The sequence below is a fragment of the Tachyglossus aculeatus genome, chromosome X1, assembly GCF_015852505.1.
Source record: "Tachyglossus aculeatus isolate mTacAcu1 chromosome X1, mTacAcu1.pri, whole genome shotgun sequence".
NCBI lineage: Eukaryota > Metazoa > Chordata > Mammalia > Monotremata > Tachyglossidae > Tachyglossus > Tachyglossus aculeatus.
In genome coordinates, this window is record NC_052101.1 from 37991503 (window position 1) to 38018640 (window position 27138).

The 27138-nt window shown below is 53.3% G+C and overlaps 1 protein-coding gene across 3 annotated transcripts; it reads right to left on the minus strand.

Moving 5' to 3' along the window:
* Nucleotides 1–2731: 2731 nt before the first annotated feature.
* Nucleotides 2732–26057, minus strand: SLC6A7 (solute carrier family 6 member 7). Of its 3 annotated transcripts, XM_038740735.1 has the most exons (16): nt 25656–25688; nt 19058–19241; nt 18609–18740; nt 17501–17735; nt 16612–16750; nt 15855–15989; nt 14553–14656; nt 14007–14131; nt 10997–11109; nt 10743–10874; nt 10203–10302; nt 10008–10108; nt 8878–9045; nt 4426–4631; nt 3674–3750; nt 2732–3076 (listed from the first exon to the last, which is right to left on the minus strand). In XM_038740735.1, the coding sequence occupies exons 1-15, from the start codon at nt 25686–25688 to the stop codon at nt 3678–3680; spliced, it is 1980 nt and encodes a 659-aa protein (XP_038596663.1). In that variant the 3' UTR covers nt 2732–3076; nt 3674–3677. The 3 variants fall into 3 exon arrangements, with proteins under 3 accessions (XP_038596663.1, XP_038596666.1, XP_038596665.1); XM_038740738.1 differs by lacking the exon at nt 19058–19241 and having other exon boundaries at nt 25656–26057; XM_038740737.1 differs by lacking the exons at nt 2732–3076; nt 3674–3750 and having other exon boundaries at nt 4422–4631.
* Nucleotides 26058–27138: the final 1081 nt, after the last annotated feature.

A 27138-nucleotide genomic window follows, 5' to 3' on the forward strand; every position in this document is an offset into this window, starting at 1 on the left:
TTATTTTACTTGTACATTTCTATCCTACTTATTTTATTTTGTTGGTATGTTTGGTTCTGTTCTCTGTCTCCCCCTTTTAGACTGTGAGCCCACTGTTGGGTAGGGACTGTCTCTATGTGATGCCAATTTGTACTTCCCAAGCGCTTAGTACAGTGCTCTGCACATAGTAAGCGCTCAATAAATACGATTGATTGATTGATTGATTGATTCTAAACATTGCCATTCCCCGGTCATTGAAAGAGAAGCACAGTCCTGAGAAGCTGGTCACAATAGAGTGATTCCACCTACTCTCCCCACACCGGGTCCCCCTCAGCCATAATCCCCATCCACTAATGTGTTGGGAGATAGTCGAGCCTCAGCACAACTGTCCACTAAGCCAGGCTTCCTGACTCTGGGTGAGTGGAGAGAAGCACTCTTGTCCTGACGTTAGTCTGTCCCCTTTCCCTCTGGGCACTTGCTCTCTGCCCGCTGTGCTTGGAAACCATGGATTCTCATCTCATCTCATTGAAGAAGCGTGGCTCAGTGGAAAGAGCCTGGGCTTTGGAATCAGAGGTCATGGGGTCGAATCCCAGACCCACCACATGTCTGCTGTGTGACCTTGGGCAAGTCACTTAACTTCTCTGAGCCTCAGTTACCTCATCTGTAAAATGGGGATAAAGACTGTGAGCCCCACGTGGGACAACTTGATCACTTTGTATTCCCCCCCAGCACTTAGAACAGTGCTTTGCACATAGTAAGCGCTTAACAAATGCCAACATTATTATTATTATTATTCTCCATGCCTGGGCTGATTCTTCTTTGTCCTGCTGTTTGTCCCAACCTGCACGGTCTGCCTTGTACTTTCTGGGAGGGGTAATAATAATGATGGCATTTATTAAGCGCTTACTATTTGCAAAGCACCGTTCTAAGCTCTGGGGACGTTACAAGGTGATCAGGTTGTCCCACGGAGGGCTCAGTCTTAATCCCCATTTTGCAGATGAGGTAACTGAGGCACAGAGAAGTTGTGACTTGCCCAAAGTCACACAGCTGACAAGTGGTGGAGCCGGGATTTGAACCCATGATCTCTGACTCCAAAGCCCGTGCTCTTTTCACTGAGCCATGTTGGGAGAGTCTGTGTGTGCAAGGAGATGGAGGGTGTATGTGTGTGTATGTGCAAGCGTGGGAGTACAAAGCCCTGGGAGGTGACAGCAGGTTGGGAAGGAGAGACCCGGTGGTCGGTGGATAGTCCTGGCATTATTTGCTTTGGGAGCTGGCGCCCTACCTTTACTTCCTCTTGGCCGGGCAAATGGAAAGACAGAACTTTAGGCTTTGGACTCTCTCCCCGGCACCTGTTCCGTAGGGCCCGAAAACCCGCTGGAAAGGGGGCACTTGTGGTGAGAGCAGCCTGGGCAGGGGGAGTGGGAGGGCCTATCTGCACATCCCCCTGCCAATTAACAAATAGAGCTCTCTTCCCAGCAGAGGCTCAACAAAGAGAGAGTTGGGGGGGGGGGGGGCAGGAGGAGGAGGGCCCTTTGTTCAAGGGGAATTTATTAATATCCGAAATATGCAAGGGCCTGGTCGTTCCCATCCCCAATCAAAGCCTCAACAAACACCTTGGTGTTAGCATTTGAAAGACCCTGGGCCCTTTCTATGAAGTCTCCCAGCTGAGCGGGGGTGGGGCCGGGCCCCCGTCCCGCAGCCCATTTCAATACCCTCAGGCCCCGGAAATCCGCTTTCAGCCACCTCTCTGCTGCTGCCGACGCCCCCAGGGAGGTCAGAAAGGCTAGGGTAGCCTCCTCTCCCCTCCCCAAGCAAAAAAGAAAAAAAAAACACTTTTTGGATTTGTAGAGCGGGAAGGGGCATCTCCCCATTCACCTCAGGGACATTTCTTTCACTTCCTGGGTCACCCGATCCTAGACTTCTAGACTGTGAGCCCACTGTTGGGTAGGGACCATCTCTATATGATGCCAACTTGTACTTCCCAAGCGCTTAGTACAGTGCTCTGCACACAGTAAGCGCTCAATAAATATGATTGAAAGAATGAATGAATGAAGCAAGTAAGCTAGACTGTTAACTCATATGTATATATGTTTGTACATATTTGTTACTCTATTTTACTTGTACATATCTATTCTATTTATTTTATTTTGTTAGTATGTTTGGTTTTGTTCTCTGTCTCCCCCTTTTAGACTGCGAGCCCACTGTTGGGTAGGGACTGTCTCTATATGTTGCCAACTTGTACTTCCCAAGCGCTTAGTACAGTGCTCTGCACACAGTAAGTGCTCAATAAATACGATTGATGATGATGATGATGATGGTAGGGAATGTGCCTACCACTCTATAGAATACCAACTCTATTGTATTCTCTGAAGTGCTTAGTAGGGTATTCTGCACACCGTAAGCTTTCAATAAATACTATTGATGATGACACTAAGAGATCAATTGGTCCAGTCTCCTGCCTCCAGGAAGGTGACTCTAAGGCACGAGAGTTATCTGCTTCTTTCTGCAGGGTGCTCTTGACTAAGTTAGTGGGCAGGGAATATGTCTACCAAACCTGTTATATTTGTACTCTCCCATAACACCATAAGTGTTCAATAAATACGGTTGATTGATTAATTGAATGACCTCTCATATGCTGCCCGGCCAGCATTTTGTCGATCTCTCACCTCGATTGGCTGACTGACCCTCTGACCACCCTGTGGGAGCTAGTGACAGTCCATCCGGGATCACCGAAGAGAAGAGCCCTGAATCGGAAGACTTCTCACAGAGGGTTTAATAATGTTGAACCACTGACAGCACAAAAAACAGCCGAGGGCACATCAGGGCCAGGGGCCGGGGAGGAGGAAGCCACGCTGAGGCCTGCAGTCAGGCTGCACAACTACACCTTAAAAAAAGGGTGCCCCGCACCCTCTACACAACACCTTTTTACAGGAGACAAGCCACCCGACACACACACACATATACACACACGCACTACACCCGATGTTCACACGCACACACGCACGCACACACGTGCACACGTAGGGCTGAGGAGATTCATTGCCGCTGGCTGAGCCTCACCCCTGGCGTGGGACAGGGTTGTTCCAGCTTCTTCTGGCTGGAGGGTCAAGAGAGGGAGTTACCCGCAGCAAGATGAGCTGATGGGATTGTGAGAGTGGATTCCCTCCCCTTTTCGCTCTCCCTTCCCTCCCACCCCATCCTTTGCCCACGCAAACCCTCGTCACTCTGGCACCAGAGTCCAAGGTCTCAAGGCCTGCCAGGGCGGAAGGTGGAGGAGAATTGCTCTGCCATGGGCTCGGGCACGTGGGCGTTGGCCCAGGCTCGAGGTTCCTCCAGGGTCGCCCTGCCTAGGAGAGCTGGAGGAAGTGTCTCCCCCAGGGACCCCAACAGGGGTGGCAACGTTCCTTGAACAATAGCAATAGTTACTGCCCCCGGGGCCCTGTTTTGGCTTTTGGGAGATACAGCCCTCTCTAGACTAAGATATTGATTGGGGTGGGCACCCCCAACACAGTGGGCCCCCGGAGAAATCGGGCAGTGGAGCATGAGCAGATGAGACCCCACCCACGGCACTCCCTTGCTCTGCGGCCTCCCACCCCTGGGCTTGAGATGAATCAGGGTTCTCCCTGGGCTTAGGGCCAGGACACCCAAGAGAGAGCATGTGCAAAGCTTCCCATGCCTGACCCCCTCTTCTTACCCTCTCAGACAGGAGCCCTCTGCCCCTCGCTGAAGAAATCAGTGGTCTCCTCTCCGGCTCCTCCCCGGGACTTCCGGCTGGGGTGGCGGGAAAGGGGAATGAGAGGGCAGAGTCCAAGGAGAGAGCAGGGAAGAAAGCGGGGGCGTGGTATTCCACCTGCCTCCCTTGGCCCTGGGCCTTGATCCAGGACAGGTGGGTGGCCCAGGCTGTCAGGTGAGGTGAGGGAAGGATCCTTCGCATCTCCACTGCCTCTTGAGCTGGTGACCCAACCCTGCCTTGCTCTGGGAGGAAAGGGGGCTCTGCCTGTCCCCCACCCTCTCTGACATGGGTGGGGAGGTGGAGAGGGAAGAGAAGGGAGGGAGGACCACGAGGCTATCTGGTGTCAGAGGTGTTTGTGGGAGCGGGCCCGTAAGGACCAAAAAGCCAGAAGGATTGGGGTGACTGGTGCCAGGGCTGGTTGGAGAGCTCTGGAGGGCGGAGGCTGGACAGATTTGCTCACCACACAGAAAGATCTTAAGGGTTGACCCCCCCCCAACACCAATGGATACAACACAGTCACTGATAACAGCAAGGTGCTGTATCCATCCGTTGGGGGGGAGGAGGAGGAGACCACCATGGACCCGCAGCCCTGTCCCCTCAACCCGGGGGGAGGATTCCACATGCCCACGCATCTGCCTGGGCATCCATCTGTCCCTGGACCGTGCTGAGGGGAAGTTGTTTCCCCCCCTCCCTCCACCCCACTCCGCCCTCACATCATTGACTCCTCCTCTTCCTCCATCTCCTTGTCCACCTCGATGGCTGTGTTCTCATAGCTGGTGATTCCCCCGTACTTCCTCATGTGGACCATCAGCGGTCTGGGAGACTGGCTCCCGGCCAGGGTGGCCACGTACATGCCAGTCCGGTTCTCCTCCAGGGACGGACCCCAGTCCATAGCGGGACGGCTGGCCTGCCGGATCCTCTGAGGACAGAGAGGAGGAAGAGGTTGGAGGACAGGGGAGGGCAGAGGAGAGTGGAGGAGAAGAGAGGAGGGAAAGAGAGAGGAGGAAAAAAGAAGGGAGGAGAGGAGTAGGGAGGACAGAAAAGGGGAGAAGGGGGAAGGAGTCGGGGAGGAAAAGGAGGGAAGGGAGGGGAGCCACTTTGAAGGTGACTCGGCCAATAGAGAAGCAGAGAAGCAGCGTGGCTCAGTGGAAAGAGCACAGGCTTTGGAGTCGGAGGTCATAGGTTCAAATCCCGGCTCTGCCACTTGTCAGCTGTGTGACTTTGGGCAAGTCACTTCACTTCTCTGGGCCTCAGTCACCTCATCTGTAAAATGGGGATGAAGACTGTGAGCCCCCTGTGGGACAAATTGTTCACCTTGTAACCTCCCCAGCGCTTAGGACAGTGCTTGGCACATAGTAAGCGCTTAATAAATACCATAATTATTATTATTATTATTCTCTGTGCCTCAGTTACCTCATCTGTAAAATGGGGATTAAGACTGTGAGCCCCACATGGGACAACCTGATCACCTTGTAACTTCCCCAGCGCTTAGAACGGTGCATTGCACATAGTAAGCACTTAATAAATGCCATAATTATTATTATTATTATTGTTATTCTCTGTGCCAGTTACCTCATCCGTAAAATGAGGATTAAGACTGTGAGCCCCACATGGGACAACCTGATCACCTTGTAACTTCCCCAGCGCTTAGAACGGTGCATTGCACATAGTAAGCAGTTAATAAATGCCATTATAATAATAATAATAATTATTATTATTATTAAGCAGCATGTCCTAATGGATAGAGCACGGGCCTCTGAGTCAGGTCATGGGTTCTAATCCCGGCTCCACTGCTTGTCTGCTCTGTGACCTTGGACAAGTCACTTCCCTTCTCCGTGCCTCAGGTACCTCCTTTGGGGATTGAGAAGTGGGGATTGAGACTGTGAACCCCACATGGGGCAGGGACTGTGTCCAGCCCGATTTGCTTATAAATACCCCAGCGCTTAGTACAGCACCTGACACCTAGTAAAGGCTTAACAAATACCATAATTATTATTATTATAATTATCCCTGCTATGTCCACTGTTGCCATTCTGACCCTGGGGAGCGGGGGATGTTCCACCCCTCCCAGAACTCTAACCACCCTGCAGTAGAGGCGGGAAAGGAGATTTACATGTGTGAACTCTGCTGATGAGTGTTTCCCCAGCAGCTCATTAACTTGAGGCTCAACACGAGGAGAGCCATTAGCGGCACTTGGGACATCTGCGGCCTCCCAGCTCCCTACACAGTCTTTGCTCCCTGCTCCTTAGCTCCTGGGAAGAAACAAACCCCCAGGAGTTCACTGGCTTGGACTCTGGGGCGACCTGGAAATGGCCATTCCTGGATAATAATAATAATGATGATAACAATCGTGATATTTTAATAATGATAATTTTGGTATTCGTTAAGCGCTCACTATGTGCCCATCACTGTTCTAAGCGGTGGGATAGATGCGTGGTTATTAGGTTGCCCACTTGGGGCTCACAGTCTTGACCCCCATTTTACAGGTGGGGTAACTGAGGCACAGAGAAGTGAAGTGACTTTCCCAAAGTCACACAGCTGACAAGGGGTGGAGCCGGAATTAGAACCCATGACCTCTGACTCCCAAGCCCGTGCCCTTTCCACTAAGCCATGCTGCATTTTGTTAAGTGTTTATTATGTGTCAAGCACTGTAATAATAATAATGATGATGTTGGCATTTGTTAAGTGCTTACTATGTGCAGAGCACTGTTCTAAGCCCGGGGTGGGGGGGTGGATAAAAGGTGATCAGGTTGTCCCACGTGGGGCTCCCAGTCTTCATCCCCACTTTACAGGTACAGGCTCAGAGAAGTTAAGTGACTTGCCCAAGGTCACACAGCAGACACGTGGTGGAATCTGGATTAGAACCTATGACCTCCAACTCCTGGGCTCTTTCCATTGAGCCACTGTACTAAGCGCTGGGGTAGGGACAAGAGAATCAGGTCCCCCATGAGGCTCACAGTCTAAGTAGGAGGGAGAACAGGGATTGAAGCCCCATTTTGCAGAGGAAGGAACTGAGACACCGAGCAGTGAAGTGAGTTGCCCAAGGTCACACAGCAGACCATTAGAGAAGCAGCGTGGCTCAATGGAAAGAGCCTGGGCTTTGGAGTCAAAGGTCACGGGTTGAAATCCCGGCTCTGCCATCTGTCGGCTGTGTGACTCCGGGCAAGTCACTTCACTTCTCTGTGCCTCAGTTCCCTCGTCTGTAAAATGGGGATGAAGAATGCGAGCCCCCCGTGGGACAACCTGATCACCTTGTAACCTCCCCAGTGCTTAGAACAGTGCTTTGCACATACTAAGCGCTTAACAAATACCATTATTATTATTATTAAGTCCTTTATTATTTTATTATTATAAATAAAATAATTATTATAAATAAAATAATTATTTTATTATTTCTTTCCTTTTATCATTATTAAGTCTAATCGTTTAGACTGTGAGCCCACTGTTGGGTAGGGACTGTCTCTATATGTTGCCAAATTGTACTTCCCAAGCGCTTAGTACAGTGCTCTGCACACAGTAAGCGCTCAGTAAATACGATTGATGATGAAGTGGCTGGAGGTGGGATTGGAACCCAGGTCATCTTCCTTCCACGCCTCTTCTCCAGCCATTGTCTGGCTGTTCACCACCGGAGAGGCCTCCCCACCCGGGCACAGCCAGGCTGGGCTGGGCTCCAGACCACGGTTATCCAGGGAAGGGAACCCAGGAGGGCCCAGAGCTTTTAGACTGTGAGCCCACTGTTGGGTAGGGACTGTCTCTATATGTTGCCAATTTGTACTTCCCAAGCGCTTAGTACAGTGCTCTGCACACAGTAAGCGCTCAATAAATACGATTGATGATGAGTCAAGCTCCAACCCTACCCAGCCCGAGCCACGGCGGGCACACCGAGGGGCACTGGGGGGCGCCCCACTCCCAACCAACCGGGATGCCAAGGCCGGGCGGGAATCTGCTCCTTCCCGGGACAGGACCTGCCAATCTCTCCCAGAGGATCAGCTCAGTCGACGACCCGAACCCCAATTCCCTGGGACTGCCCGACTCCCCACCACGGGAACCTAAGCGCTTAGTTCAGTGCAAGCACGTAGAACAGTGCTCTCAAGCCTGAATGGTCCCCAGGTATTCTCTGTCATCGAGGCTCAGTGGAAAGAGCAAGGGCTTTGGAGTCAGGCGTCATGGGTTCATACCCCGACTCTGCCAATTGTCAGCTGTGTGACTTGGGGCAAGTCACTTCACTTCTCTGGGCCTCAGTTACCTGATCTGTAAAATGGGGATGAATCAATCAATCAATCGTATTTACTGAGCGCTTACTGGGTGCAGAGCACTGTACTAAGTGCTTGGGAAGTACAAGTTGGCAACATATAGAGACAGTCAGTCCCTACCCAACAGTGGGCTCACAGTCTAAAAGACTGTGAGCCCCACGTGGGACAACCTGATCACCTTGTATTCCCCCCAGCACTTAGCGCGTAGTTCAGTGCAAGCACATAGAACAGTGCTCTGTCTCCCCCTTCTAGACTGTGAGCCTGCTGTTGGGTAGGGACCGTCTCTATATGTTGCCAACTTGTACTTCCTAAGCGCTTAGTACAGTGCTCTGCACACAGTAAGTGCTCAATAAATACGAATGAATGAATGAACTGAATGCATGAATGGTTCCCGGTATTCTCTTCCATCCACTACCCTCCATTCATTATATCGTATTTATTGAGCGCTTACTGTGTGCACCGCACTGTACTAAGCGCTTGGAAAGTACAATTTGGCAATAGATAAGAGACAATCCCTACACAACAACGGGCTCACAGTCTAGAAGGGGGAGACAGACAACAAAGGGGGCACCACCCCATTTTCCCCACAAAAGGTCAGAGTTGGTCTCCTATTTCTCCCCCCACAAACAGCCCTCAGTCGGGCGCCTTGCGGGGTCCTTGGTTCCCTGTAGTAGCTCCGTAAAGCATCAGGTTGAGGCCCATTAGCCAGGTTGAAACCAGGGCTGGCTCTTCCTCTACCACTTGCCCCCCAGATAGCCTGCTAACCAGGGGTCTCTGGGAGGAGGAGAGTCTAGGGGGCAGCCTGATGGCTTGGGAAGGGGGGGTGGGAGATGAGCAGGCAGCGTTGGTGGGCAGCTGGACAGATAGCAGGGCAGGTGGCAGGGCGGGCAGCAGACGGGCAAAGGGTCTCACCTCCCACAGAGGCCCCTCTTCCCTGAGCACGGCGACCACCATCCCAGCGGGGATCATGAGGCAAGAGAGGAGCCCCATCAGGATGCCCAGCAGCTCGGCCCAGAAGGGGAAGTGGTAGTTCCCGTACTCAGAGGGCTGGTACTTGACGATGCTGTACACCAGCAAGGCCTGCAAGGGGAGCGAAGGGGGAGCAGCTGGGGAATGAAGGAAGGCAAGCAGGCAGGCGACCGGCCAGCCCAAGGCACCCCAGTGCCCCCCACTGTCCGGACATCAATGCCAGGACTCGCCCGGGCAGGGCCCTGCCCCTTTTCCCTTCACTCCCCTCTGCTGCTGACCCACTTCGCCCCTCTAATGCTAACCTGCTCACTGTACCTCAATCTCATCGTCACTGTTTTCTTGCCCAGATCCTGCCTCTGGCCTGGAATGCTTTCCCTCCTCTAATCTGACAGACAATGATGCTCCCCTCCTTCAAAGCTTTATTGAAGGCACGTCTCCTCCAAGAGGCCTTCCCTGACTAAACCTTCCTTTCTTCTTCTCCCACTCCCTCCTGCATCGCCCTGACTTGCTCCCTTTATTCATCATCATCATCAGTCGTATTTATTGAGCGCTTACTATGTGCAGAGCACTGTAATAAGCGCTTGGGAAGTACAAATTGGCAACATATATTCATACCCCCTCCCAGCCCCACAGCACTTACGTACATATCTGTAATTTATTTACTTATTTCTATTAATATCTGTCTCCTTCTCTCGACTGTAAGCTTGTTGTGGGCAGGGGATGTGACCGTAATATAGTTATATTGTATTCTCCCCAGCACACACTAAACGCTCAATAAATGCATTTGACTGACTGACAGATTGGAAAGGAACTTTCAGGTGCTTATCTCCCTGTGGGGCCCTGGTCCACAGTTGACCCTTCCATGGAGAGAGACAGCAGGAGCAGTCCCAGAAGGATTCCCTTCTCCTCCTCCCCTTCTGACCCTAACCCATCTCCTGCCCCTACTCTTGTCCTGCCCCAGTCCACCTCACTTATTGCCCCTCCTTCCCCCCCACCAACATCTCCTGTCCCCTCTCCTGCCCCTGCCTCCTGCTCTGAGGACATTCCATCTCCTGCCGCCGTATCCCAGTTACCATCATCGTCACCGGAGACAGGCAGGCCCAGCAGGCCTTGAAGTAGAAGCCTGGTTTGAAGCCCAGCATCATGTGGATGTCCCGGCAGAACCTCTGTATGCCTGCATGGAGGAGACAGTGGACAAGCTGGGAGTCTCACCTCCCCTGCACCCTCTGCCCTCTCCCGCCCTCTCCACCCACCGGGACCGGCCTTACCGTACACACGGGTGACTACGAGGCAGGAAGTGATGACCACCACCATGAGACCAAAGCCGGCACTGTAATCATCCAGTAGAACCAGCCAGTACATTCCCCCCTGGAAAACAAGGCAGTGTACCCTCTCCCCATTCCCCCCTGCAGCTGCACCAGGAGTGTCTGCCCTTCCCTTTCTGGGTGGGCCCATCTGGGAGAAAACCCACTCCTTAGGGGCCTGGCAGGATGCACCCCAGGGATGTTGGTGGGGTGTACCCTAAGGTGGGCCCATCTGGCAGGATGAGCGGCTGGAAGAGGACAGTGAAAGGGGATAGTGGCAGGTTCCCCTGGGAATAGGAACCCAGCTTTCCTCAGAGATGCCCTGGGTCCACCAGTGGGGTTCGGTAGTGCCACACCCACTAGCATTTTGTACCATAGCTGTGCCTGGGAAATCAAAGATGCTTGCATCTTTGAGCCCCCAGAAGTGTCAGGGAGAGTGGGAGCTGATTTCTACATCCCCTTTCCCCATCCCCTCCCACCAAACCGGGAGTCCGGGCAGCTTACATCAGTGGTGAGGATGAGTCCCATGAGGAACATAGCCACACAGATGACCCCCGAAAAGAAGGCCTTCTTGGGGCGCAGGTAGTAAGGAAACTCATCCGTCACAGCCGTCACAATGGTCTCCATGAAGGCGAACTGTAGGAGGGGATCCGGGAGCAAGCCGGCAGACAGGGAGGGAGTTGGAGGGAAGGGAGCTGTCAGGGCGGTGGGGACCCCTGGACCTTCATCCCCAGTCCTCCCGTCCCATGTGGCCTCACCTGGCTGTCCAGGCCCAGCGTCAGCAGCATGAAGAAGAAGAGGAAGGACCAGAATGGAGAGAGGGGAAGCATCGTCATGGCCTGGGGGTACACCACGAATGCCAGGCCGGGCCCTGGGGACAGGCACAGGATCAGGACCCAGGGCAGCATGGGCCGAACAAAGTGATGTGAGGGAAACCCTCTCCCTGCCCACCTCAGGCGGGGCTCCAGAGCCAGAATTGGTAAGCTCGTTGTGGGCAGGGGAAGTATCTACCAGCTTAATCGTATTGAACTCTCCCAAGTACTTAGTACAGTGGTCTGCACACAGTAAGCACTTAAATACCATTGATCAATTGATTTGGGGGTGTGGGAGGAAGCAGGAGGCCTCACGGATCACTGTGAGGGTTGGCAGCTGCGTAGCCCAAACCACTGGCTGGCAGGGAGGGAGCTCCCAGGAGCAGACGCTTGTGTCACCCCGTGTCCCGATGCCCTTTCCCAGCTGATCTCCCGCCGAGCCACTGCCCCCGCTTCAGCGTAGGAGGGTGGGGAACAGGATTTTGTCCTGGGTGGTGGAAACCAGGATGGGTGTGTTTGGAGAAGACCAGACCTGATATCCTGTGGGCAGAGCACTGCAGATGTGTGTTCTCCTGGTGTTGCCCTTTGGCTTCCCAAACTGTGAATGATTCAGGAGCCCAGTGTGCACACCATCAAGGCTGTCAGCGCATGACTGAGGGCAGAGAGCTGCTTGGGTATCAGCCTCACTTCCAGCCCACTCTTCTCTCGGCCCCTGCTGGCACTGGGGTGGTCCCAAAGATGTTGGGCCCCAGGGTTGGGAGGGGTGGGAGGAGGGGCTTAGCTGGCCAGGAGCTCTTGTTGGGCCCCACCGGAGGCCGGTGTGCCAGAGTGGGACATGGACCGTGTCTCACCTGATCAGCTTATATCCACCCCAGTGCTTAGTACAGTGCCTGGCACATAGTAGGCACTTAAATACCATAACAAAAAGAGGGCAAGATGGGGTCACTTTACAGTCTCCTGCCAATCTCCTGCCCAGGGCTGGTGTATTATGCCCTCTCACCCCATCCCACTGCCCAAGGCCCAGCTTCCCTTCTCATCCCAGAGATTTCCTCTTTTTTACACACATATGTACACACACATACACAAACACACACCCACATGCACACACATCCTCCTCTTTCCATTTGCCAGTGCAGAAGTATCAGATGTCTTTATATTACAGATACAAGCCCGTAACCTTGACATTTTCCTCCACTCCTTTATTTCATTCAACCCACATATTCAATCTGTCACCAAATCCTATTGGTTCTAGCTTCACATCTCCAGAATTTACCCTTTCCTTTCCATCCAGACTGCTATAATGCTGATCCAAGCACTAATCCTATCCTGCTTTGACTATGGCATCAGCATCCTTGCTGACCATCCAGTTTCCTGTCTCTCCCCATTCCAGCCCATACTTTACTCTGCTGCCCACGTCATTTTTTTCTGAAAAAATAGTTCAGTCCACATCTCTCCTTGCCTCAAAACCTCCACTGGTTGCCCATCCCACCTCTGCATCAAACAGAAGCTTATTACCATTGGCTTTAAAGCATTCGATCACTTCTTCCTCCACATCTTACGTCACATGATAATAATGATGGCATTGGTTAAGCACTTACCATGTGCAAAGCACTGTTCTAAGCGCTGGGGAGGATACAAGTTGATCAGGTTGTTCCACATGGGGCTCACAGTCTTAATCCCCATTTTACAGATGAGGTAACTGAGGCACAGAGGAGTTAAGTGACTTGCCCAAAGTCACACAGCTGACGGTTGGTGGAGCTGGGATTTGAACCCATGACCTCTGACTCCCAAGCCCGGGCTTTTTCCATTGAGCCATGCTGCTTCTCATAACTTATCTATTACTATCCACAATGTATGGTGGTCGGCTGGAAAGAGCCTGGACCTAGGAGTTAGGATACCAGGCTCCAGTCCCAGCTCTGCCACTTGTCTGTTGTGTGACCCTAGGAAAGTCATTTAACTTCTCTGTTCCTCAGTTTCCTCCTCTGTAAAATGAGGATTAGACTGTGAGCCCCATGTGAGACAGGAATCTTGCTGAATCTAATTATCTTGTATCTACCCCAGTGTTTATGCACAGTACATAACACATAGTAAGTGTTTAATAAATGCCATCATTGTATTGAGGATATATTATTGTAATAATTATCCAGCAGAACTTCTTCCTCACAGAGCAGGAGGCTTTGTGAAATGAGCTGTGAGCTAGAGAATAGAAAGGAAAGGAAAAAAAAGGAAGCAAGGGGGAGAAAAGAAAGGGAGAGAGGAAAGGAGAGTCAGAAATCAGTGAAGGAAGAGGAGTATGGGAGAGTAAAGAAACCGAAATCTGTGGGAGAAAAAGGAGAAAAGGAAGAATGGAGAGAGGGCAGGAGGAAGAAGGAATAAGAGGAGAGTTTGGGAGAGAAGAACTGAGATGTAAAAGAGAAAGGAGGGAGGGAGACCAGATGGATGAGCTGATGAGATGGCATGCAGAGATTCTTAATAACTGAGGTATTTGTTAAGCGCTTACTATGTGCCAAGCAGTGTATTAAGTACTGGAGTAGGTACAAGGTTAATCAGTTCCCATAAGGGACTAGCAACCTAAGTGGGAGGAAGAACAGGAATTGAACCCCTATTTGGCAGATGAGGGAATTAAGGCACAAGTGAAGTGACTTGTCCAAGGTCACACAGTAGGGAAGTGGCAGAGGTGGAATTAGAACCCAGGTCCTTTGACTCTCAGTCCCAGGGTCTTTCCACTAGGCCACGCTGCTTCTCAACTGATTCAGATTCTTGAAATGATTCGGGTGGCAGCGTCTCCTCAGTGAGCTGTGAACATGTTCCAGGTTCCCAGGCATGCTTCCTGTCCTCCCGCCGTCCCTCCCCAAGACTGGTCTGCAGGAGTGGACAGAGAAGCCACTCAGCCCCCATGCCCACCAGTCACCCCCCACACACACACCGCTCTGATCCCCACAAGTCACTCTCTAACCTGCTTTGGCCACTTGGTTGACAGGGACGCCCAGCTCCTGGGACATGTAGCCCAGCACGGAGAAGATGGCGAAGCCGGCCAGGATGCTGGTGACGGCGTTGCCCAAGGTGACGATGAATGTGTCTCTGGGAACAGAAAGGGACAGAACCCTTGGGATGCTCTCTCCCGCTCCATACTCCCCTCCTGATTGGGGGTGGAAGGCAGGCTGGCAACCCCAAGGACAGGGTCCCAACCTGAGGTGCCCAGGTTCTCTATGGGCAGCCCTAAACCTCGGGCAGGGGAGAGTATGCACAGAGAACAGGGGCCGGGTCAGCCCGGCCTTTAGACCAACAAAGTCCAAGCCCTGGGGAATGGAGCCCCTTTCTAACGGGCAGCGGGGTGGAGGTGGTTTTATTTCCTCCAGGAGGAACATTCCCAAATGACCTTGGCCTCCCCCTTTGACTTGCCCACCCTCCCCTCTGTTCCTAGGTTTAATCGATCCTGTTATCCCCCTTCTCCAGCCCCTCCCTGCCCCACCCACCTCCAGATGGGCTCCAGGGGCCTCACCTGTAGATATTCTGGTGAAAAGTGTTGTAAGAGGCAAAAGTGAGGAGCCCTCCAAAGCCCACTCCCAGGGAATAGAAGATCTGCAGGGCTGCCTCAATCCACACCTACAAGGGGAGGGAGAGCAGAATGGAAAGGGGGGAGGACAGGGGAAAGGAAGGGAGGACAAAGGGGAGGGAGGGGAAGGAAGAAGAAAGGAATGGGGGGTTGAAAGAAGAGGCAGGATGGCCTGAATTAGGAATGTCTTTTATTCATTCATTCAATCATATTTATTGAGTGCTTACTGTGTGCAGAGCACTGTACTAAGTGCTTGGGAAGTACAAGTTGGCAACATATAGAGACGGTCCCTACCCAACAACGGGCTCACAGTCCCCAGGCAGCATCCTCTTTCCTTTCTCCCCAGACTGGGAAATTCCTGTGGAAACCCTACCCTGCTCCATCCAAGCTCAGATTCATGGATTTTGACTTTTAGAGAGAGGAGGTGCGCTGCCCAATTGTTCACCAGTGCCCTGGCCTCACTTGGGCAGACATTTGTGTGCTCCCATGTGAATATCAAATCACACACACACACACACACACACACACACACACACACACACACTCTTGTTGGGGGTATATCTACATATGTATATATGTAGATATATATATTCATTCATTCAATTGTATTTATTGAGCGCTTACTGTGTGCAGAGCACTGTTATAAGACCAACAAAGACTTAGGAAGACAAGACTTAGGAAGTACAAGTTGGCACCATATAGAGACGGTCCCTACCCAACAGTGGGCTCACAGTGTATATATAATATATATATACACACACACATACACACACACACAGGGTATAGATATGTTCTCACTGTCTCCCTCTTGCCCCTTTCTCAAGTCCTCCAGACCTCCCCTCTAAGACGACGTTAATCCTTTTCACCCTCTCTCATCCACATTTGGCTAATGAAGTCAACTTCCTCTTAGTTCTAAGAAGTTTTCTCCCAGGAGAGAGGGCATTCCCTCTTCCACCCACTCATCCACCCCACCATCCTGGTTGGGAAGGTCTCCTCCGAGGAGGAGGCAGAATGCTGACCTAGAGCAGATACTGCTGACAGCCTGGGGCAGCCCTGCTCAAGGTGAACTCAGGGCAGCGGAGCCCCGAAAATGAAAACCATCTTTCTGTTTTCCCTGCGTTCTTCTCCCTCTCTCCGTCACCTTCCCTACCAGCATTGAGGGTCCGGCCTCTCCAGGAGGAGAGAACACTCCTCCCTCTCCCAGACCCCACATTCACACCCAATCTCCTGGATACCCTCCATGCTCACCTTGGAAGTCAGCAGGTGCTCAAATTGGGGGGTGAGGTAGAACCGGATGCCCCTCCAGGCTCCCTGCAGCGTCACACCACGGACCAACAGCATCAGGAGGATGACATAGGGAAAGGTGGCTGTGAAGTACACCACCTGGGGAGCGGGAGGGAGGGGCTGAGAAGCTGAAAGGGCTGGGGTCTCCTACCTCTTCTGTCTCAGCAGGCCTGGAGATTGCCTGGGGGGTGGGGATGGTAGGGGTTGTGGAAGGCTGCCCTTTTTAATAACAATAATGATAATAATAATAATAATAATAGCATTTGTTAAGTGCTTACTGTGTGCCGAGCACTGTTCCAAGCACTGGGGTAGATACGAGGTCATCAGGTTGTCCCACGTGGGGCTCACAGACTTAATCCCCATTTTACAGATGCGGTAACTGAGGCCCAGAGAAGTCAAGTGACTTGCCCAAAATCACACAGCTGATCAGTGACAGAGCCGGGATTAGAACCCACGACCTCTGACTCTCAAGTCCCTGCTCTTTCCACTAAGCCACGCTGCTTCCTGAGCTGGGGCTGGGGCAACTCAGCTGGGGCCCTGAGCAGCCAAGCTGCCCACCCTCCAGGCTCGCCTGGGACCCACATCCTTCCCGCTTTGCCCTCCACTTGTTCTGTCAAGGCAAAGACTTCCTCTCCCAGGCATCCAGGCCCCAGTTCTCTCCACCCACCAGCCCATTCTGGGCCAGGGCAGCAGAGGACCGAGGGGTAGGGCTGAGACTCACCTTGCCGGACGACTTGACCCCCTTGAGGATGCAGAGGAACACGATGACCCAAGAGAGCAGGAGGCAGAGGCACAGGTTCCAGCGGATCCCGCCGGGGTCTCCAATCCCTGCGCTGCCTTGGATGTGAAGGACGTAGCGGCTGCAGGGAGAGAGAGATCCCTCGCCCCCTCAACACCTGCAGAGCCCTCCCCAGCAGGGACTCATTGGAGAGCACACAGACCTCCTGAGGGGAGGGGACTCCCCAGCCCCTGGGGCATCTACTCTGATGCCCGTATCTGCCCCAGCCTCCAGAGGAGGGAAGACATACCCAGTTCCTTCCCTAGAGCTCAGCTTCCGGCATCTGCTGGGAGTCACTCACTAGTTTCAGTTGCCCTTCTCAGGTCCCTCCATCCTCTCCCAAGTGCAAGTCCACCAGACATTGAACTCTCACCCGCAGGATGCCCAACTGACTCGGGGCACCCCCCCAACCCTTCGATCACCTTCATTTCCCCTACTCCCTCCCTGCTTCTGCATTGCCTATGCATTAGATCTGTTCCCTCTAAGATCTTGGCACTCACCCCACCCTCAATCCCACAGCGCTTATGGACATAACAGAAATTCAGTTTAATGTCTACCTCCCCCTCTAGACTGTAAGCTCCTTGTGGGCAAGGATTGTGTCTTCCAACTGGTTTATTGTACTCTCCCAAGTGCTTACTACAGTACTCGGCACACAGTAAGCACCCAATAAATACCTTTGATTGATTGATTAATTGTCCCATGACCCCTTACTCCAGAGGGACACAGGCAGGGTCCTGGAGGGGGGACGGGGGCAGGCCTCGGGCATCAGCGGGGTTACTGGGTGCCTCTTTCTCCCCTCCTGCACCCTGACCCGTGCCCCGGCCGGCCCCACCTCCAGTACTCCTCGCTGGGGCTGACGGTGCCGCTCAGGTTGAGCGGCAGGGCCACGTTGGCCTCCCGCATGGCATGGTGGTCCAGGCAGAGCTCCGTGTTCCACCAGTTGCCACAATGCTGCCAGGGCAGGTCGCTGGTCAGAGAGGCGAAGAGGTAGAAGAGGACGTAGGCGATGATCATGTTGTAGTAAATGGCCACCAGCGACACGATTAGCAGCATGCCGGCCCCAACCCCTGGCGGGCACACCAAGCGGACATCAGGGCAGACTCTGCTCCTGCCTGGCCTGGCCTAGTTGCTTCCCACCTCCTTCTCCTCCTCTTCCTCCTCCTTTTTTTCCTCCTCCTCCCTCTCCCCACCTTCCTTCCTCCTTCTCTTCCTCCTCCTCCATGCGGAATTAAGACAAGAACCTAGACTGTAAGCATGCCGTGGGCAGGGAATGTGTTTGCTAATGCTGTTGTACTCTCCTGAGTGTTCTGCACATAATAAGTGCTCAATAAATACCATTGATTGAATGATCGATTGACCCTGCCGTGGAGGAGCTTACAATCTGATGATAATGCCTCTCCCCACCGTGGTGGGGGTCCGTGAATAGTCTAGTCTCCCACACCTTTACCACATTTCTCCAGACCTCCCTGGTCACCGAGGGCCAGCAAGGCTGTAGGCCTCCAGTGGGTAGAGACCAGCGATCCATGCTTGAGGAGGAGAAGGATAAGCAGGAGGAAAAGGAGGAGCAGGAGGAGGAGGAACAAGGAGGTAGGGATGAGACATTCAGGAATAAGAGCCCCCATTGATGGTCTAGCCTGGCCCTGGATCTGAGGATCTCTAGGTGACCCCTGCCAGAGTAGAACCACCAATTTGGGTGACCCAAGGGGAAGGAATGCTGCCCAACCTGGCCCAGGGCTGGGCTGGCAGCAAGGCAGGAAAAGGAGACCAAGTTTGGTGACTGGAATGACTCCATACCCACCTACCCACCCAGAGGTTGAGGGTTCTTGGCCTGCCTCCATCTTACTGTGTGACTTTGGGCAATCACTTAACCTCTTTTTGCTTAGCTCTGGAGTCCTGAGGGACATAGAGATGGTGCGAGGGCAGGGGGCCGCAGGACTCACCTTTGAAGAGGGGACTGATCTTCCAGACAGCCAGGGGCCCCAGGCTGGAGAACTGGCCCAGAGACAGCTCCATGAAGAAGATAGGGATCCCGCAGATGGCCAGCATGATGAAGTAGGGCACGAGGAAGGCACCTAGCAAGGCAAAGACCGAGAGGAAGTCAAGCAGAAGGACTGGTGCTGGAGGAAGATGAGGAGCAGGAGGAGGAGAAGGTGGCAGGGAGGTCTAGGCCAGGGCCAGGAGACCTCTTGGGGTCCTCCCAGCTCCATGCAGTCCTGAACCCCAAGGCCGCACCTATGCTAGGGAAAATTCAAGCCAGATCCCTGAACCCAGTGGGGCAGTAAGGGGGCAGTGCTGTGGAAGGGTGGGGGAAGGGAAGGATGGGGCTGGAGGGAGGGATGGGGAAGAGTGGGAAAGACTGGGGGAGGTGGACGGGGCTGGCGAATGGTACCTCCCCCGTTGGTGTAAGCCCGGTAAGGAAACCTCCAGACGTTGCCTAGCCCCACACAGTAGCCAATGCAGGAGAGCAGGAAGTCCAGCTTCCCTGTCCAGTTTCCCCGGTCGGCGGAGTAGTCCATCTCCAGGTCCCCATCGCCCTGGTCGCTGGGGGTCATCAGCAGGTCTGGAGTGACCGGCTACCAGAGAGAGAAAGTTGGAGAGGAATCCAAGGAGGAGATGGGGAGAGGGAGAGAGAGAGAGAGAGAGAGAGAGAGAGAGAGAGAGAGAGAGAGAGAGAGAGAGAGAGAGAGAGAGAGAGCACGCACACCAGGGCAAAAAGAGGAAGCCAAAGGGAAGATGACTGGGCATCCCTGACCCACCCTTACCCCCAGTGACAGGGTCCCCAGCTTGTGGAACTGACAGTGAGCAACCATGGGGCTGGAGGCTCTTCTCAATCAATCAATCAGTCAATCAATCAATCGTATTTATTGAGCGCTTACTGTGTGCAGAGCACTGTACTAAGCGCTTGGGAAGTACAAGTTGGCAACATATAGAGACAGTCCCTACCCAACAGTGGGCTCACAGTCTAGAAGGGGGAGACAGAGAACAAAACCAAACATATTGACCAAACATTCTCGCCAGCTCTTCCTGTTCCCAGGGGAGAAAGTTCAGAAGAAGGAGATGCAGAGGTGTGGAGGTAGAGTAGACACTTGCACTGGGGGCAGAAGGGAAGGGAAACCAGAGCAGGGCACTGCCCCCGAGGTGAAGGAGTGTGCTCACTGCTTCCTGCTGAAAACTCCTGATTGAATGGGGAACATCCAGCAAAATAGCCCAGCATACCGGTCAATCAATCAATCAATCATATTTCCTGAGTGCTTACTGTGTGCAGAGCAGTACTAAGTGCTTGTGAGAGTATCATATAACAGAGTTGTTAGGCATGTTTCCTGCCCACAAGGGGAAGCAGCGTGGCTCAGTGGAAAGAGCCCGGGCTTTGGAGTCAGAGGTCATGGGTTCGAATCCCAGCTCTGCCACATGTCTGCTTTGTGACTTTGGGCAAGTCACTTAAATTCTCTGAGCCTCAGTTCCCTCATCTGTAAAATGGGGATGAAGACTGTGAGCCCCCTGTGGGACAACCTGATCACCTTGCGCTTAGAACAGTGCTTTGCACATAGTAAGCGCTTAACAAATGCCATCATTATTATAGAGGGGGATACTGTCCCAAGCACATCCACTAGACTGTGAGCTACTTGAGGGCAGGAATTGTGCCTGCTAACACGATTGTATTGTAATCTCCCAAGTGCTTAGAATAGTGCTCTGCGCATAGTGAGAGCTCAATAAATACCTTTGATTGATTTATCAGGAGACCAATGCACCAGGGCCCAGCACACTGACCCCCAGTACTCCAGCACATTTGCCCCACATACACCGGCAAACCCAAGGCACCGCTCCTCACAGGGTAGAGAGAATCAGCATCAAGTAGATGGAGTGAAATTTGCCACATTGCCCATCAGACAGAAGCTTTCCAAAGCCCAGGAAAACTGAGCTGCCTCTTCAGAGAGGACACTCCTGTACCACAGCACCTGGCCCTTGGCATTTCTTTTCTTTTTTTCCTCTAAGAGTATTTGTTAAGGGCTTACTATGTGCCAGGCACTGTTCTAAGTGCTGAAGTAGATACTAGGTAATCAGTCAAGTTGAACGCAGTCCATGTCCCACATGGGGCTCACATTGTACAGACAAGGGAACTGAGGCACAGGGAAGTGAAGTGACTTGCCCAAGGTCACAAAGCAGAGAATTGGCAGAGCGGAGACTAGAACCTAGGTCCTTCTGATGCCCGGGCCTGTGCTCTATTCACTAGGCCATGTTGCTTCTGATGGGTGTAGTGATTCACACGGGGCTGAGACACCCTGGTTCCTTAATTCACAGAAGGCATTTGAGGACAGGGAGTCGGAGGAAGACGTGGAAGGGAAGTGGGAGGGGGATGGGACCGGAAGAAAGGGCAGTGATGATAATAATAATAATGATGGCATTTGTTAAGCGCTTACAAAGCACTGTTCTAAGTGCTGGGGAGGACACAAGGTGATCAGATTGTCCCAAGGGCTCACAGTATTCATCCCCAGTTTACAGATGAGGTAACTGAGGCACAGAGAAGTGAAGTGACTTGCCCAAAGCCACACAGCTGACAAGTGGCAGAGCCGGGACTTGAACCCATGACCTCTGACTCCCAAGTCTGGGCTCTTTCTATTGAGCCACACTGATGATGATAATGATGGAAGTGGTCCTGTAAAGGTGGCAGAAGTGGAGCCTGCTAATGATGGAGAGGGGTCGGAGGCAACAGTTGAGGGAATGAACTGCTTTTTAGCTTGTTCCCTATATGTGTATATCATATATGTCAGGACAGCTCATCAGGGGTTCATTCATTTAAGAAATCAGGCTTCCTGGGGCTTATCATAGGCTCTGGGTAAGGTGGCTTTAGCCGGATCCAGCCAGTTCCCACCCAGAAGAGAAAGAACAATTCTTTTTCTCCAGGCCCAACACCATGATCCCCCCAAAACCTGCCGCTGAGGAGTCCCAGTTCTCCCACTTCCCACTCCACCAACCCTCAGCTCCCTGCAGCCCTTCTCCTCTTGGTCTCTTTCAGCTCTCCCTGGATCTTTCCCTGTCAGGTGAGGTAGGAAACATCTGGTCACAGTCGGGCAATGTCAGTCCAAGAAGACCACTTCCGATCAAAATGCTGTCCAGGCCCACTCCCCATCTTTATTGCCTCCAGGGTGAGGACCCTGTAAGCCCACCCAAGGGGTGGTGGCGCCTGGCCTCTGCTCCCCCTGGGTTCCAGCTTGGAGCGTGGCGGGGACACAGCCGCTCCCCGCTCCGCCTGCCCCTCTGAAGCCGCAGAGCAGGGAAGCTCCTGATGCTCGGTTTCCATGGAGATGGGAAGTTCGGAGGGGGAGAGGAGAGAGAGCAGGTTGCCGGCGCTCCGGAAGACATGAAGGGCTGGCGCGGGGAGGGGGTCCTTCCCTAGAGTTTCCAGAGAGACGAAACTGGGCCCAATGACCAAGAGAAAGGGGTCAGTCCCATGTGGGTCCCAGCCCACCCCCCTGGATTTGGCTCCATCAGTGACCTCCTAGTCCTGGGCCCGAGGCCCTCTCTGCTTGGAAAGGGGCAAATCACAAATCCCTGGGGAGGGAGGTTTGGGGTTAAGGTGATGATGTATGAGGCACTGGACTCCCAGAGGAAGGGTGCTAGGTAAACTGGAGAAGGGAAGATGGCTCACTAATGAATCAATTAACACACAGCACTCACACGAAGTCACACACACACACAGAGTCACAAGGGACGGCCACAGGAGCCTCCCATGACAAGGCACCAATGTCCCTGCGCTTGGGCTTCTGGGACTGCCCCGAAAACCCCCTCAAGTCTACTTCATCTGGCCTCAGGCAACCAAGAACTCCTTCCTCTCCTTCTGCCCATCTTCATTTCCTATGAGCCACCTGCTGTAGACTATACTCCTCTAGATTGTAAGCTCCTTGTGGGCTGGGAACTTGTCTACCAATTCGGTTATATTGTGCTCTCCCAAATGCTTAGTACACAGCTCTGCACCCTGCAAGTGCTCTATAAATATGGTCGATTGATTGTTTCATTGATTGTTGGCCTCTTCCCTTCAGAGGCCAAACCTTCTGGGGACAGGATGGGCTAGGGCGGGAGGCTTTGAGAAACTGGCTCCACCATGGCCTTGCCTCCTGGGCACCCAGGGGAGAGAGAGGAGATGGAGGGAGAGTGTTACGGTCCTTCCCGTTTCCTCTCCCCCTTTCCCTTTCCTGCTCCTTCCTTTCTTCTCATGCCTGGCTCAGCCTAGTCTTATTCCTGCTTCCCCTCTTCCCACGGACCACAGTCTAGCCCAAACATGGCCCCCACCGACCCTCTGAGCCAGCTCGAGCAGCCCACATGGGCAGGCTCTAGCAGGGACTGAAATGGACTGGCCCCGGACCAGAGCTGTGGAGAATTAACGCCTGGCAGACCCTGCTGCTCTTCCATCTTTCACAAGGCTGGGAGGGGCTAAGGAAAGGGTGGAGGGATAGGCTAAGGGATGGAGTTCTGGCTGGTCTTCTTCCATATGCCAATGCCTCCACCCCAAGTGGTACTGCCCATTGCAGTACACAACAATCAGGGACAGGAATTTCAGGAGCTGGCAGGAATTCAAACCCTGGGAATGGGGCAGAGATAGGCTGGAAGTTCAGCAGAGGGGCTGGGAGGTTGAGCAGGAGATGCAAACTGGACCTGGGACTTTCTGGGACCCCATGCCATAGGTATATGTAGCAGTACCCGGGGGAATCCTGTGCCCAGGGTGCCAGTGGGGCAAGGGCATCGAGCAGGGCGAGGGCTTGGGGAATGGACGGAGGAAGTAGGGGGAGAAACGTCCAGATAGAAGGAAAGGCAGGAGCATGAACGGTGTTTTGTGGCCTAGTGGACAGAGCACGGACCTGAGGACTTGGGTGCTAATCCAAGTTTTACCACTTGACTGCTGGGTCACCTTGGGCAAGTCATTTAACTTCTCAGTGTCAGTTACTTCATCTGTAAAATGGGGGGTTAAATATCTGCTGTGTGAACTTGGGTAAGTCACTTAACTTCTCTGTGCCTCATTTAACCTCATCTGTAAAATGGGGATTAAGAGTGTGAGCCCCACATGGGACAGGGACTGTGTTCAACCTGATCAACTTGTATCTACCCCAATGCTTAGAATAGTGCTTGGCACATAGTAAGTGCTTAATTAGTACCATTTAAAAAAATAAGGATTAAGGGAGAAACAGGAAGGATGCCCGAGGGGAGGGTGTTTAGCCAGTTTACTCGTAGAAGTGGGCAGGGGAAATGCATCTATCCCAGGAGCTCAGGAAACAGTGGTCTTGAATTCTTCCAGACTCCAGAAATGAATTTGCCTCCTGGACAGATGCACCCATCTCCTTCTCCTTGATCCCAGTAAACCCACTCACCTCCTTTGAGCTGGGAGTTCCTCTCAAGGGACAGGGACAGTTCCAGGTTGGAGCCCAGCCCTGGCTAGGTGGTCCCCAAGCCCCAACTCTGCCTTCCCAGTAGGGACTGCAGGAAAATCGGCCCTGAGCTGTGGGAGCTGTCAGGGGGAGGGCAGGCCCAGCATCTCCCACAGAGGCCCTGTCAGCACTCTGCTTTGCGGAGGTAGGATGGTCCCTGGCTGAGCTCAGAGCCGCTGATGGGGCTGAGGTGAGGTGTTTTCTCCACGCTGATAAGGTTTATTCCCTCAGTGGCACTTGGGGCTTGGAGCCCTCAGTGGAGGAGGATGGGGAAGGGGAAAATGACGGAGGATGGAGGAGGAGGAGGTGGGGTGGAGAAAAGAGGATCCCCCCAGAAAGCAAGGGGTAAGGATTCACACAGGGGACTGCGCTGGCCTTTCCCTCCTCCCTCTGTAACACTTCAGATCCCTCACCAACAGCAAAGCAGGGTTTCTCCCATGGGAGTCTTGGCACCCCAGTACCAGGTCTCTGACCTCCCCAGGGTCCCCCCAGCTGTCCCCAAATTAGATACTCCCAGACAAAATTGTTTTCCTCTTTCTGTGTGCCCAAAAAAACAAGGGCTAGAATGCCAGAAAAGCCTGGGGTGGGGTCTCAGGGGGCTTGTGGTGGGGAAGGGGCATCCCAGCCACAGGTAATGAACAGGGGAAGGGATAGGAAGGGTAACTGAGGCAGAGGATGGGGGATTCCCTAAGCAGGGAGTCTAGGTGCTTGCCTCAAGCCCTTTGCCTAGGACACTAAGCCCAGCCTGGTTCTGGCTGCAGAAATCTCTGCTCTCTCTCCTCCCAACCCTCCAGAGTGGGGTCTGATAGCAGAACGCCCCTTGGCTCATGCCCAGAGGGAAGGAGCTGAGATGCCTTCTCCTGAGACCCCACCCCTCTGACCCAGATGGGCTAGAGAACCCTTCCTAGAGTCCCCTCCCTCTGACCCAGTGGGGCCAACTGGGATCTCCTTTGGGATTCCTCCCTCCTGATCTCCAAGCCACCTAGCTCCCTTCCCTCTGAGACTTCTGGGCCAGCCTAGATGCCTCTCCTCCACCCCATAGGGTGAGGCCTCCCTACTTAAAACACCTGTTCACTGGAAAAAGGAGGAGGGAACCTGGAAGAGTCAATTAGCCCTTGGGTGCAGGGTGGTGGTGTTTACTGATTTTACTAATTAAAAAAAGCAGGAGGAACCCATTAAGAGCTGACAGGTACCCACCTACCTGCCAGCCACCCACCTTGCCCAGCCTGCCACCGATCCATCATCGCATCTCTGCGTAAAAAGCCCCTTTTCCCCACCTTTCTGGCACAGCTGGCGGATGATAGGCTAAGCAGCCGCAGAGAGCGACAAAGGGAATGGATTGCGGGGGGGCTACGCAGAGCTTTCCGGTGGTCCATGAGGCCCCCCGCCCCCAGCTCGATAGCAGCCTTCCCTACCTCCTGTTCTTACTGCTATAACATTCCTCTCTGGGCATCCCCAAGCCATGGGATGCTGGGGGTCGGCTTCCCCTTCCCCCTCCCTGCACAGACACATGCGTGCAAACACACACACGCACACTTACCACCATCACAGGTCTATGTTGTCTCTTACCTCCCGGAGGTGATCGGCCTGCAACTTCCTCATCCCAGATCCCTGTGGCTACACACAGCGCTCCTCGGAGACCTTCTTCACGCTGTCCCCTCCAAGCACCGTGGTTGGACCGGAGAGGCTGCCGCACAGGCAGGAAGGGCCTGTCCAGAGGGAGGGTCTCTGCTGGTGGGGAATCTGGACAGGTCTCCTCTCCTTCCCCCCCTCCCGCCACTCCCCCGTCTCCAGCTCTGCCTCCCGCTCACTAGCTCGCTTGAGCCCAGCTCACGCTACAGCCTGGGTGTTACTGGCACCGTCAGAGGAGATGTTAACCCTATCCAGTGTGAGGCAGGCAGAAGGAAGTTGAGGAGTGGGCCTAGAGGAATTGAGGGAGGCAGGGCGGAGAGATGGGGGAAGACCGCAGCCCTGAATTTGCATCTCTGCCCATCAGGGCCACTCATCCCAAAGGCAGAGGAGGGGCCTCGGCACTACTGGGGAGCGGGTTTCCCTCAGAGAGTGGAAACAGCCCACTAAGTATGCTGGAAGTCAGGGCGACCTGTATCCCCGTTAGATGCAGTGTGGCTTTGTGGGAACAGCACAGGCCTGGGAGTCCAAGGACCTGCCTTCTAATTCTGGCTCTGCCTGCTGTGTGACGTTGGGCAAATCATTTAACTTCTCTGTGCCTCAGTTCCCCCATCTGCAAAATGGGTAATCATTACCCATTACCCATTCATTCGGGAAGCAGTGTGACTCAGTGGAAAGAGCACTGGCTTGGGAGTCAGAGGTCATGGGTTCTAATCCCAGCTCTGCCCCTTGTCAGTTGTGTGACTTTGGGCAAGTCACTTAACTTCTCTGGGCCTCAGTTGCCTCATCTGTAAAATGGGGATTAAGACTGTGAGCCCCTCGTGGGACAATCTGATTGCTTTATATCCCCCCAATGCGTAGAACAGTGCTTGGCACATAGTAAGCGCTTAACAAATACTATCATCATTATTACTTCTTCTCCCTCCTATGTAGACAGTGAGCCCCATGTGGGACCTAATTAAGGTGTATCTATCCCAGAGCTTAGTATTTGTTTAATACTAAGTGTCAAACAAATACCTTAACAAATACCACAATTATTACCCAGGGGAGTGGGCATTGGGTAGAGAACTGCAGGGTCTGCCTGCCCTTGGGAACCCTCCTGGGCTGGAGCTGTGGAGGACCCCCACACCTACCATCATGCCCTCTGCCCCCACTCTTTGGGAGACCACTAGCCAGAAAGGTTTCTGAAGTGTGTTCCCCAAGCTACATTGGGGACACCCTGGGGAGGAGGGCTGTGGCTCTGGAGAAGGAAGGAAGAAAGGGAGTCTGTGTACTGATTTTGAACACCACTACTGGTAGTGAGGTGACCACTTGGGTTGCCTCCAGAGGAGAACTGCCCCCGCAGACTGGGGGGCAGCGTAGGCATCAGGGGTGGGGGGAGGAAAGGGGACCAGGTGGTCCGTCTCCTTCCATTTGGTGTGAA